The following is a 13,311-nucleotide window of genomic DNA, read 5'->3' as shown; positions in this document are numbered from 1 at the left end:
AAGAGATCTATGATTTTCTTCAGTTGGCCGAGCTAAAATGAAAATCAAATCAAAACTTTCCATCCTTCGATAAAAGACAAAGTCTGAAATGAATGTCATATAAATAAAAGGGACCTACTAAATATACCACCCACCGTTTCAATTTTCCATTCTTCATTTCGGTATCAAAGTATTGCAAATTTTGCAATACTGAAATTCATCTATCATTTCAAAATCGACTCTGGTAAGTTGTCGGAGTCAGCTTCAACCAAACTAGGCTCAACATTCATTTTCAAATTATTTTTACAAAAATACGAAGTTATGTGTGGAAAACATTGACATTAGAAAGAGCACATTGTCGCATACACTACAGAGGGCGCTGATTGGATGACAATATGGCTAAATACCAGTAACGTTGAATTTTTTATTTTTGGTAGATGGCATGAATGCATAATTGATTTATTGTATTAGGGTTCATGAGCATTAGAAAACCATTTGAAAATACAGATCGTTAAATTCTATTCAGAATTATATTCAGATATAACTTGTTCAGTTATCAAATATTATTGTCCATTTTTATGCTCAACTCGTGGATTCGAGCGATCTTATTATTGTATATTTATTTGTTTGCTTGCTTTATTCTTGAAAAAATGAATGAATAATTACAGGAAATTTTAATTGACCGTTCATTTTCTCAGGAAAATGGAGTACCCATATCACAATTTATTGGTTTATTCGGCATTGAAAATGTATGTCATATCGGATCCATTCTATTTGTTTTTGCCACATTGAGTTTCAACTTTTTCTTAGCTGACAGCTCGCGTAGGAAAAATTCGTTTTTATATTGAGTTTAGTTTGTGTGTGTTTTAAGATATATTTGAATATTAATATGGTGCATTTCTGTGCTGATTTTAATTGTGCGGAAAGGCACAAGAAAACAGAAAGCGCATTGGTTTATAGGTGAGTTGATTCATATAATGGGTTTAGGTTCCCAAGGGATAAAATAATGAGAAAAAAAATTGGTGAAAGTATTGACAAGAAATAACTACAATCCTTACACTCTTCCAAGACTTTATAGAAATCATTTGAAGAGTGACTATAAATGATAGGGGAACGTAAATATGGAATTTGATGACACAGTTTTTTATTTCATCTTCAAGTATTCTCCACAGAAAGTATTATCTGGAGTTAATACTGTTGGTGGAAGTATGAAAGAAAATGAATTAATATTTTTGCAAAAAAATCAAATGATTTTCATTTTACTTCAATAAATTTTATCATATAATTAATGGTATTACCTCAGAAGCTTTTGTTGGATCAATTCGAATACAATCAATTCTGTCTATACTTGACCTCATTCAACCTTTCTCTCAAGTTTTGGAAGATTCAAAAGATTACCCAAACGAGTCTATAACGCTTGAATTTAGTAGCAATATCAGAAAGAGGTATGTATGTAGGATTCTTTTTTTTTATAATAAAAACTAGTTGTACATATAGAGGATTGTAGAATAAATTGAATATTTGAAATGATAATTTAATCCAGTTTGCTGTATTTTTTGATTTTCATAACTGTATATTATCAAATAATGCATAAAATCATAGTTTAGGTAAATATTTTGTGATCTTTCGACTTTGTGTACTGATTTTAGATATCATAGTTCCAAACATGAGTTTTCGTGTACTTTTATTTCATGTGTAGAATTTTTCATTAATTGAAACGTTAACGGGTTCATATACACTTCCATAAATAAATTGATAATTACAGGCTACGTAAATTTCACGATTTGGCAATGTTGATTATTTCTATTGTTCCTATTGGTCAATCGAACAAGAAGCGGGAATAGGGCCGTGACGTCACCACCCTACCACATTCGATTTTTATAATTAATTACGAGAAAACTACGGTACTTAGAGAGATGAAACACAGTGCAGTGTTTTTCAATTTGAATTTTCTATCAAGTGAACTATAAACCAAAAATCATGAAACAAACCCATTGTGGAGGCTTTGGAAAATAGCCGCGATGAGCGATAAGATAAGCTAGTATTATATCAAGCGAATAATCTGAAATGAAATAATAGTGAAATAAAATACAAGTAAAAATAGAACAATTGAACAAAAAATAAAAAATATGGAAATAAAATTGAAAATAAAAAGTTAAGAGATTCCAAGCCAAGTTCGATTGCTAGTATATGCAATCGTCTTCGGGTGATGACCCGTTCTATTTTCACTTGTATTTTATTTCACTATTATTCCATTTCAGGTTTTTTTGGTTAATATAATTGTTATTTTCAGCTATTCATTTTTAATTCTTCCTTTTTTTAGTTGTTCAGGGATTTCAAATTATTTTATGTATTAGACAATGGGAGTTCGAACTAGTGAAATTCATCATGAAACATTGTCAAGCACCTTCAAACAAAAGTTATCCGTAAAACAGGTATTTTGTTGATTACTGATTGGTATGTCAAACCTATTAATTCAGGAAGATATATCAATTACTAGTCCTTTCATAAGAAATCGGTTGAAATTAATTCAATGCTCTGTTTGGAAAAAAGAATAATTAGTACACCCTTCCTTCAAGCAAAAAAATTTCAGACTTCTTGAAGACATATTGATCGAAAATTCTTATCCCAAAAAACTTCTCAATAAAATAATTTTCAATACTGGCAGTAATACACTGTAATAGCATTACATCAATGTAGTTTGTCATGTAGAATTTTACATTGGTTCAATTTTCCTCCAAGAATATATACTCATAAGTGTCACTCACTTAACACTCATTCGTCTATTTTTCTCCGTATTGGTAAGTCCTAGGAAGCTAAAACTTGGTATATAGATGCGTCTCACGTCTATGATGCTCACTAAGAGGATATTTTCAAATATTACATTCGTGGCGCCCCCATGGAGGTGAAAGGGGAACGTTTGCATAAAAAAATCACCTTTTCGACTTTTTCTCCGTACTGCAATATTTTTGGAGGCTGAAATTTTGTATATAGGTTTGTTTTATGTTGTAGATGTGCAAAAAGAAATGATTTTTATTCCAACCTACCTTTTCATCACTGTTTCTCCATACTGGTATATTTTGGGGCTGAAATTTTGTATATAGGTTCGTTTTATATTGTAGATGTTCCAACTGGGGCGCTAGCCGCGGGGAAAAAGAGCTAGTCCATCAAACAGAATTATCTTCTCATAACTTTTTCTCCATTCTCTCAAAGTTGCGGTGGGTGAATTTATATTCAGTATCATCATTGCACCCGTGCAGAGCTGGTTAGTTCATTATAAACGAGATAGTTTTTCTGTTCAATTGTTGTCACTGATGATGCTAGCTATTTGAAATGAAATGCTTTAAAAATATCAAATATGATACATATGCCACTGATTTGTGATTTTATCGCTTCATCATCATTTATAATGAGAAAGAAAGGTCTGTCAATATTGTCTGAAATACCAATTTTCTTCGTGAAAAACTGAAACAGCATTTTAAGTTTTCCCTGTAAAACTCAAGTAAACCCTCTTACCACATGATGAAAGAAACGGCCTATTTTCACATCTTCTCAGGTTATCGCAAAAGTAGTTGTTTACAGCTGATTCTCGGCCTCCCCCCACCACTATGACGTATTAATTGCTTTTTTTATTGGTTGTTGTTTGGTGAAGTCAAGGTGATGTGACCTTGAAGGGTGTGGTGTATGGATCGTTCAGAATTTTTTTCCCGGTTCTAATCCTCCCCCCACCAATATGATGTGTTATTTGCTTTTTTTGTTGTGCAGTGAAGTCAAGGCGTTGTGACCTTGAAGTGTCTGGTGCACGGATCGTTCAGATTTTTTTTCATATGAGATTTTGTGTGTTTATGTGTGTGTGTGTGTGTAGGAGAATGCACGGTACAGGATTTCATCATGTGCTTGTTTGTCTATGTACAAACATACGTCTGCATACTTCGAAGATCCTCCAAGTAATAAATGCTCCATCGGTGTTAGGGCACCAAGTTAGTAGTGGAGTGACGTCACAGCAATAACCGTTCAACGGCTAGAGAGCGACATGTTCACTCCACGACGTGTGGCAGAGTAATGCGTATTCATCGGTCTGCCCTCACCTCTCCCGAAGCGATGAAGGTTCGCTCTAGCCCCGCTATCGATGGTGACACAACGGCAGCCGAGGACCGTCTGCCTAGCGTCTACCCTCTCCGAGACCGCAACGACCATTGCTTGCTCGTACCGGCAACTGTTATCGCATCAAGTTGGGAGATGGGCTTGGCTGTGACGTCAGGCATCTCTAGTGGATAGCAACTAGCAATGTGAATCTTTCACGGTTTCATGGTGGGGGTGACTCACACTGTTTAATATAAAAGAAATGCCTGGCACACTATGAAATCAGTAGACGAATATATCTGCAGCAGTTAGCAATTGGTAGAGTGTTTGAAGGTGATTGACAATGTTTCGTGATGAATTTCACTAGTTCGGACTTCCATTGTCTATTATATAAAATGATTTGAAATCCCTGAAACAAGTAAAAAAGAAAAATTAAAAAAAGAATAGTTGAAAATCACAATTATATTAAGCAACAATAAACCTGAAATGAAATGATAGTAAAATAACCTACAAGTAAAAATATAATAATTGAATAAATAAAAATTAAAGGAATGCAAAAAGAAAATAATAAAAATAAAAAAGTGTAGAGATTCCAAGTCACGTTAGTTCACGACGTTTCGATTGTTGGTATCTACAATCGTCTTCGGGTGATGACTGGACTGATTCCTCCGAGAGATGACTATTTTATAGGTCGTTGAAATACTTTCACTTTCTCTACTTTCCATTTTCCGCTTCACTGATTCCGTGAGAGATGACCGATTTGGCGGGAGTTGGTCATTTCTCGTTTGATGATGGGTTTCCATATGTTTCGTATATCTACGCTGGCCTGGCTGAATACGTTGTTGGACAACATGTATGCGGCTTCCTTAAATTTTCTCCTGAACCAATGTTCCTCTCTGTGCAAGATCTCAGCTTGGGACCACTCGATGTTGTGTTGATGGGTCCAAACATGGTCTGCTATTCCTGATTTGCTGGTTTCTCCTCGCTGTGTGTGCTTCTTGTGCTCGGCAATGCGAATATTCAATGGCCTCTTAGTTTCACCAGTGCGGAAAATCCTATATTGGTGAAACTAAGAGGCCATTGAATATTCGCATTGCCGAGCACAAGAAGCACACACAGCGAGGAGAAACCAGCAAATCAGGAATAGCAGACCATGTTTGGACCCATCAACACAACATCGAGTGGTCCCAAGCTGAGATCTTGCACAGAGAGGAACATTGGTTCAGGAGAAAATTTAAGGAAGCCGCATACATGTTGTCCAACAACGTATTCAGCCAGGCCAGCGTAGATATACGAAACATATGGAAACCCATCATCAAACGAGAAATGACCAACTCCCGCCAAATCGGTCATCTCTCACGGAATCAGTGAAGCGGAAAATGGAAAGTAGAGAAAGTGAAAGTATTTCAACGACCTATAAAATAGTCATCTCTCGGAGGAATCAGTCCAGTCATCACCCGAAGACGATTGTAGATACCAACAATCGAAACGTCGTGAACTAACGTGACTTGGAATCTCTACACTTTTTTATTTTTATTATTTTCTTTTTGCATTCCTTTAATTTTTATTTATTCAATTATTATATTTTTACTTGTAGGTTATTTTACTATCATTTCATTTCAGGTTTATTGTTGCTTAATATAATTGTGATTTTCAACTATTCTTTTTTTAATTTTTCTTTTTTACTTGTTTCAGGGATTTCAAATCATTTTATATAATAGACAATGGAAGTCCGAACTAGTGAAATTCAATTGGTAGAGTGTTATTCAGTTCGTAATAGAAGGAAGACGGTGAGTGTATTTGTCTGTTGGAAATTGTTTATATTTTCATATATATTTTCATCATGTCCGTTTCAAAAGTAGACTTGAATGAAATTAATAATTTGATTGTACAGGAGGTTGAAATACTAGAGCAAAAGGCCTCATCATCATTGCCAATTGATGAAGTGTACATAATTAAAAATATGTCAACTTATTCTACACGATTTGGTAAATCAATTTTATTAACTTTGCAAGATGTGAGCAATGATAAATTATTTAAAACATGGCTACCAAAACGTATTTCGTTGCAATTCAGTGATGACGATATATCTTGTATCAACTCATCAGGTGGTAAATATACGATGATGTATTTAGGACAGAGCCAACAAAGTTTTGCTGGCATGAAAACGCGATCTCTAGTCAAATTCAATATGATTGAATAATAGTAATAATTTATAGTGAATTTCTTTAGGTCATAGCTTACAAAGTTTTTTTGGTGTGAAAACGATAACTCTAGTCAAATTCAATATGATTGAATAATAATAGTAATTATAATGAATTTCTTATTGTTTTATTAATATTCATATATTAGATGATAATTATATGGAAATATAAACATTACTAACTTAGTTGAATACACTCACTTTGTAACTACAAGTAAAATGGGAATGTGAGTATTATATCACTGAAAAATTGGAGGTTGCTTATTGTTTTTTTTATTCGATTTCAGTTCCACCATTTAAAGATGTGGATGCAGTACGCAAGTCAAGATTGGGTCGATATTGTAGATCTCAAATCATCGGTTCAACATTTGTCGTCTAAATTGAAGGTGTTGGGTGATGGAGCCGAACATGCAAGCGTTTATGATATGAGTGTATGCTATGATGAAAAACAAATCGAATTATGCCTTCGTGATGCTGAGAACTATTGGAGTGGTGCAGAAGTTTGCAACAAATTTTTGGATAATGAATTGGAATTGTGGCAACTTTGTGAGGTTATGATTGAACTGAACCTAAGAAGATTCCTGTATAGCCTCCAACCATACTTGCCAGAATGGATTATTCATCACTTTGAATTGAATGATGAAAATCGAGAGGAAATTGAAGGTGGTCGCGAAAATGATGATTATGAGGAAGAAGTTATTTTAGATAGTCTGTATGTTCCTGTAAATCATAAATAATGTCAAATAAAAAACTTTGTATTATTTTCATGTTTTATTTATTTAAATCTGATGAAATACAATAGAAAATGATTACAAAACAATAAATATGATATAAAATACAATACATGATATAAGTCAGTTACAAATAAAAAAAAAAGATCATAAAACAGTACATGATAGAGTGAAAAAAAAGTGTCAATATCTGCTATGAACTGAACCATCCAATGCATTGTATGTTAAAACTGTATCATGCAAAATTAATGCATATACTTTAGTGTTGTCTGGAAACTTGGTCTTCCTCGTCTCAAACTCAATCTTTATATCAATAGTTGATGATTTTGTTGCATTCGGTTGATGGGAACAATCGATGACGAATAGTGGATTCTCTCCAAATTGTCCAATGTCCATCAGAGGTTCACTCATATCTTTATCATAATAACTTCGCTGGAAACTCTCAAAAGCATAATGAGCAGGAGCATCAAGTTTTTTATCGAAATTCAAATTCCAACGCTCATATGGATAAACTTCAGAATTCAAGTATACTCGAATACTATTGATATCAGCAGTTGTGAATTTTGTAATATCTTGTGTTCTATCTTCAGATGTGGTAGTACTTTGGAATGCGATGATGACAAAACGAGGAGTTTCCAATGCGTTAGTTGTTTTGATGGCCCATATGTCTGAAGAAGTCCCACGTAATGATGGTAGTTCATAGAGGTCCCACATACGATACGCCAACTTGATTTTGGCATTCAGACCGCTTTTGTTTATTCTACTCAAAAGTTTGAGCTTGTGTTTATCATCTGGTACAATATGTCTTATTTTCCATTCGATTTTATTTATTTCCAAATCAGCATCAACCTCACCTATATATGAGTTTTTGAATGATCGAGCGATAATCAAAATCAATTCCTGTTTGGCATTCAAGATACTTTTGTTGTAATCTTCAGCAAAACCCATCAAATATTTCAGTGGTAGTTTTCCACTAAAAACATGACTGTTTGTATCCAAGATATCTTGCTTCAATTGTGAAAGTCCCCAACCAGATGTCAATAATGTGTTAGCATGAGATTGTCCAAATGATATCATGGTTTTCATTGTAGATGTTATCCCAGGTTTTCTAACAACAGCCACTTGTTCACCACCCATTTCATAACGAATTTCGTCAAAGAGAAATGCAAGGCTACATAAATATCAATATTGAATTTTCCGGTTTTGAAGATATTGAATGATATTTCAATCATTGATCTCGGCAGATAATAAATTAATCAATTGATCCAATGGAGTCTCCTGAGATTGTGATTGTTGAATAATATTACTTATCCAACGAATGTTCTCATTTGGATCGTTTTCATAAAATTCAATATCATTATGACCCCAAGGAAGAGTGTGGGTAGTATTCGGAATGATAAATCGTTTATCGTCGTGATATGATAATGCAACTTTATTTTTCAATTCAGTATACATATCATGTAACACGCTTCTAAATGAATTCATCTTTCTGAATATCATACCACCTTGTTCGACGATTTTTTGATAATCTTCGCATGTCAATTCATTCTTTATTACAGATCGTTTAACCCCTTTGGCTTTCTTAAATTCACCATCAACAGATTTCACATAATATGCTTTAGCACCTGTACCATAAAAACTCATGATTGGATCATTTGGAAATTCATCTTTGAAGTTACCCAAGACTGAACTTGTTACTGGAATATTGAATTGGTTAACTATACTGTAATTGGATGTATCAAATCTACTTATGTTAGTTTTTATGAATTCATAAAAATTTTCTGTGTTTACTTTAAGAATGAGCGAGTCGGTATCTGTGTAAAGTAAAGAGACATTTTCATCAAAGTGTTGTTTGATGCATCCATAGAAAAAGTCATACATGACTGTTTTAGATAATTCTAATATGGAAAATCCCAAATATAATGGTTTATCGTAATGAACCTTCACTCTTCCCAATTGAATGGCAACGAAATTATCAGTGAAAATTGAACAATTTTTGAAATTTGGTTTGGCTATGAGAGTGCTGGCACCTATATTTTTCTTTATATTTTCCCAATGTGTAACGAGTCTAACATCAATTCGATTATCTACATTCTCCATTGTCTTTCCATACACCGCATTATTCATTAGTTTATAGAAATCTTTAACAGATTTGTTGTTAGACCTATTACGCATTTCAGTATTGAGATCTATATAGGGTTTCATCCAGCATGATTGTTTGAATTTCAATACTCTGTGTGTATTCATTACAATCAATCCATTTTTGACAGCTTGCTGTAGATTCCTATAATGAACAATATATTTTCTTTTATCATTCAAATTTGGAATTAATTTGGGAATTTTTGATTGTGTACGAGGTGGTATTATTTTTTCGACTAAAAATGGAAGGTCAGAATGTTTATCATGCAACTCTTGTGGATAATGAATGTCCACTTCAAATACATACCCATACGGACTATCAGTACTCACATCCATCACATCAAGATTAAGAATTTCATTTGGTGTCAACCATGTAAATTCACTTGTTGGTAGAGGTTGTGACATACTGTGACCGTATAGATTTGTTGCATCTAAATATGTAATGAATGTGGAAGGTTCATTGAGATTATAATTCGGTAAAAATCTATTATTTGCTATATGTTTCCTCTCGCTACATTGACTAATTCCACCTCGTATACCTTTTTGAAAAAAGTGAATCATATCAATGTCAGTTAGTAATTCCAATTCAACATTAGTGAACTTCAACATGGCATCCCATGATAATCCAGGTGCAGTGTAATATTGTGCCGGATCTAAGTTATATATCTCTAAACTTGTGGTGCGGAAGTTTTCAAAAATATCACACAGTAGCAATACATCCGACTTCAAATACAAATCAGAGTATTCCCCCAAATTCTGACACTCGAATAAATTCCAAACATTTCTAGCCCTATCATAATCAGTTTCCGATATATGTTCACAATTGAGTGTGTCATAAAACTGATTTTTTGTCGGAAGTAATGGATAATTCAATTTGTCGATGTCATCAACAAAACTATATGTAAATACACCTTTCTGTCTCATCAAATTGAATTTCTCAATTTGTGGGAAATGTTTATGCATCTCCAAACATTGATCGGAGGTCAAGTTTGCACCCAACTTCTCCAACGAATTAGTCATAAATTTATAACTATCGATAAATCTCATTTTGAGATAATTCTTTCTAACCACACCATCTTTATCGGTATAGCTGTGTGTAAAGAGATGCTTCGTGAAAGATATATATTTCTCTTTAGTTTGCGGGATAACATCAACTTTCTCTTTATTCCTATACAATTCTTTTATGAATAAATGACAATCATAACCACTTAAATTATGAAAAATGATAGGTATGAAGTTTGGTATTTTGAAATTTAAATTACATTTCGAGTGAGCGGCATGTGATCTTTTCTTTCCTGTGACATGACAATGATTTCTTACTTTGACTTCACCATCAGTAAATGCTTTATTACATATACCACAAGTTCTGGCTGCAGCAAACTGTTCTTCTTCTTCGACAGTTTGTGTATCCATTGGTTTAGGGTTTCTGAGATGATTTTCATGTATCTCTTTCAAATCATCTTCAATGCTACTCACAAATTTCTGAGCTGCATCTACACCCCTATATGTGACAAATTTTGACAAATCATCATTATATGAACACTTTATCAAATAAGCAAATGAATATGGGGCATGTTTGAATGTTTTAATCGTGTATGAACTTTCAGGATTTGGCTCATTCACATGAATCGGTTTAAGCACTGATTCAAAATCAGCATACACTACAAATGGCACCCTCATTTGCCTCTCAAAGTTTTCAAACATTAGTTTATTTTCCGCAACCATTCTACCATATTTATTGATCTTTAAATTAGTAGTTGGTGTTGTGGTACTAATGTGATTACAATCATACATATTATGACGTAAAAGCAATCTCTCATCAGAAAAATATATCAAACATCCGTCACAAAAATATTTTTTCTGTCTATGAGCTGATAGTTGATTAGAAACTAATCTTGAAAGATCTTTGATCCAACAATAGTGACCATTACCGGAGTCATCAGTTATAAACAACAAATTGACATGTCTCCGGAGTCTTCTCTGTGAGTATCGCAATGGACCAATCACTTCATACTTCATTTTACCCTTCTCAAATGTACTCTCTAAACCGTAAACATTAATTGAAATATCATTCCTATCTTCGAATATTTCAATACTCTTATTATTAACTTTAACCGGAAAATCCATACCTGTGACATCTAAAACAGTGGAAAAATGTGGATATGACGTAAGTTCGGACACTCGACTATCTGCAGGATATAATGCTGATGTTATAGCCCAAGCAAAACAATATTGATCTTCATTACGAACATTCACAACAGCTTTCTTCCATTGAATACATTGAGGCAGCTTCACATATGAACGTCCTTCCAGTGGACTGTATTTATTAATGTTGACCTCGAGAAACAATATTTTTTCACAAGTCCAACCTGAATTATAAAAAAAAAATATTACTATTCTATCTTATTGAAATTTAAAAAAAATAAATACCTGAGTCACGATCCTGGAACTCAGTCGTTTGAGCCACAATTACATCACGGAATCCATCAAAAACAGCATTCAAATCTGAAGATTGGTCCACTATTTTATTTTGGGAATTAAATGACTTCGTGTCCCTCGAATCTTGAGTCTGAAGAATATAATTCCCAAAAACTTCCATATTCACCTTGATGCTTTTATGGATCCTGATGGCTGATTCCAGTAATTCAATGACCTTCTGCCTGATTTCATTGAAAAATGACATGTAATCACTGGTTACAATCGAACTCTCCACCCTGTATGTAGCAATGCGGCAATTGAATGCATTCGTTATAATTTGAACACCGTCAGACAATTGAACACATGCATTATTTTTATGACTCATGGTTCTTCGGTGAGAATTCACTTGGGTCATAGGAATTGTCACATTACAACAATTGCACGTATACATAGGTGTTGCATTATCCACTCTCACCCGTTTCACTGCAGGCCCTCCTTGGCAACTCTGGAGCTGATGCCGACGAAGATTATCACTACGAGTGAAAGATTTACCACAGTCACAGGAATACATTTTATATAATAGTTCTCACTAACTCACTTGATGTAAACTGACATAGCCAACACTCGTACGCTTCTTAAATACACTCTGATAGGACCCGTCAAGACGTCATAGCCAACCCCACTTCTCAACTACATGCGCCAAGATTACCTCCCAACTGAATGCGATAACAGATGTCGATATACGAGCAAGCAGTGGTCGTTGCGGTCTCGGAGAGGGTAGACGTTAGGCAGACGGTCCTCGGCTGCCGTGGTGTCACCATCGATAGCGGGGCTAGAGCAATGCGTTACATCACAACCTTCATCGCTTCGGGAGAGGTGAGGGTAGACCGATGAATACGCATTACTCTGCCACACGTCGTGGAGTGAACATGTCGCTCTCTAGCCGTTGAACGGTTATTGCTGTGACGTCACTCCACTACTAACTTGGTGCCCTAACACCGATGGAGCATTTATTACTTGGAGGATCTTCGAAGTATGCAGACGTATGTTTGTACATAGACAAACAAGCACATGATGAAACCCTGTACCGTGCATTCTCCTACACACACACACACACATAAACACACAAAATCTCATATGAAAAAAAAAATCTGAACGATCCATGCACCAGACACTTCAAGGTCACAACGCCTTGACTTCACTACACAACAAAAAAAGCAAATAACACATCATATTGGTGGGGGGAGGATTAGAACCGGGAAAAAAATTCTGAACGATCCATACACCACACCCTTCAAGGTCACATCACCTTGACTTCACCAAACAACAACCAATAAAAAAAGCAATTAATACGTCATAGTGGAGGGGGGAGGCCGAGAATCAGCTGTAAACAACTACTTATATTGTTAAAAAGGAAATGAAGTTGTTCATTTTTCCTATATTCAATTTGCCTTACCACCCAAGCTAGATATAACTTATAACTTTCCCTTTGGTTTTGTCTTTTGCAACCTGGCGCCCAACTATCTGGATTAGTCAAGTGAAATGGTTTATTTGATTAATAGTAATAGATAATAGATATCACTATCAATCAATAATTGGTTGAACTTACACACTCACACTCACTCAATCTGAGCAGCCTATCAGCAACAAGTGTTAACTTTCAATAATTTTGAATACTGTTTACGAATTTGTATTTTCAAAACTGTGGAGGGTTACACCTGAACTAATTGTTATTTTAGATTAGATAATTCGATTTAC

At 34.4% G+C, this 13,311-nt stretch overlaps 1 protein-coding gene across 1 annotated transcript; it reads right to left on the bottom strand.

Annotated features, from left to right (window-relative positions):
* Positions 1-8,170: 8,170 nt before the first annotated feature.
* On the bottom strand, positions 8,171-12,914 carry LOC141483614 (uncharacterized). The gene is made up of 2 exons (XM_074178382.1): positions 11,566-12,914; positions 8,171-11,504 (listed from the first exon to the last, which is right to left on the bottom strand). The coding sequence occupies exons 1-2, from the start codon at positions 12,122-12,124 to the stop codon at positions 8,221-8,223; spliced, it is 3,843 nt and encodes a 1,280-aa protein (XP_074034483.1). The 5' UTR covers positions 12,125-12,914; the 3' UTR covers positions 8,171-8,220.
* Between the last annotated feature and the right edge of the window lie 397 nt (positions 12,915-13,311).

This window comes from Leptinotarsa decemlineata, unplaced genomic scaffold, assembly GCF_025532065.1.
Source record: "Leptinotarsa decemlineata unplaced genomic scaffold, Ldec_3_MD MMD2_tig00003736_RagTag_RagTag, whole genome shotgun sequence".
Lineage (NCBI taxonomy): Eukaryota > Metazoa > Arthropoda > Insecta > Coleoptera > Chrysomelidae > Leptinotarsa > Leptinotarsa decemlineata.
Note: the sequence above shows the minus strand (reverse complement) of the source record. Positions and strands in the feature narration are given on the sequence as shown.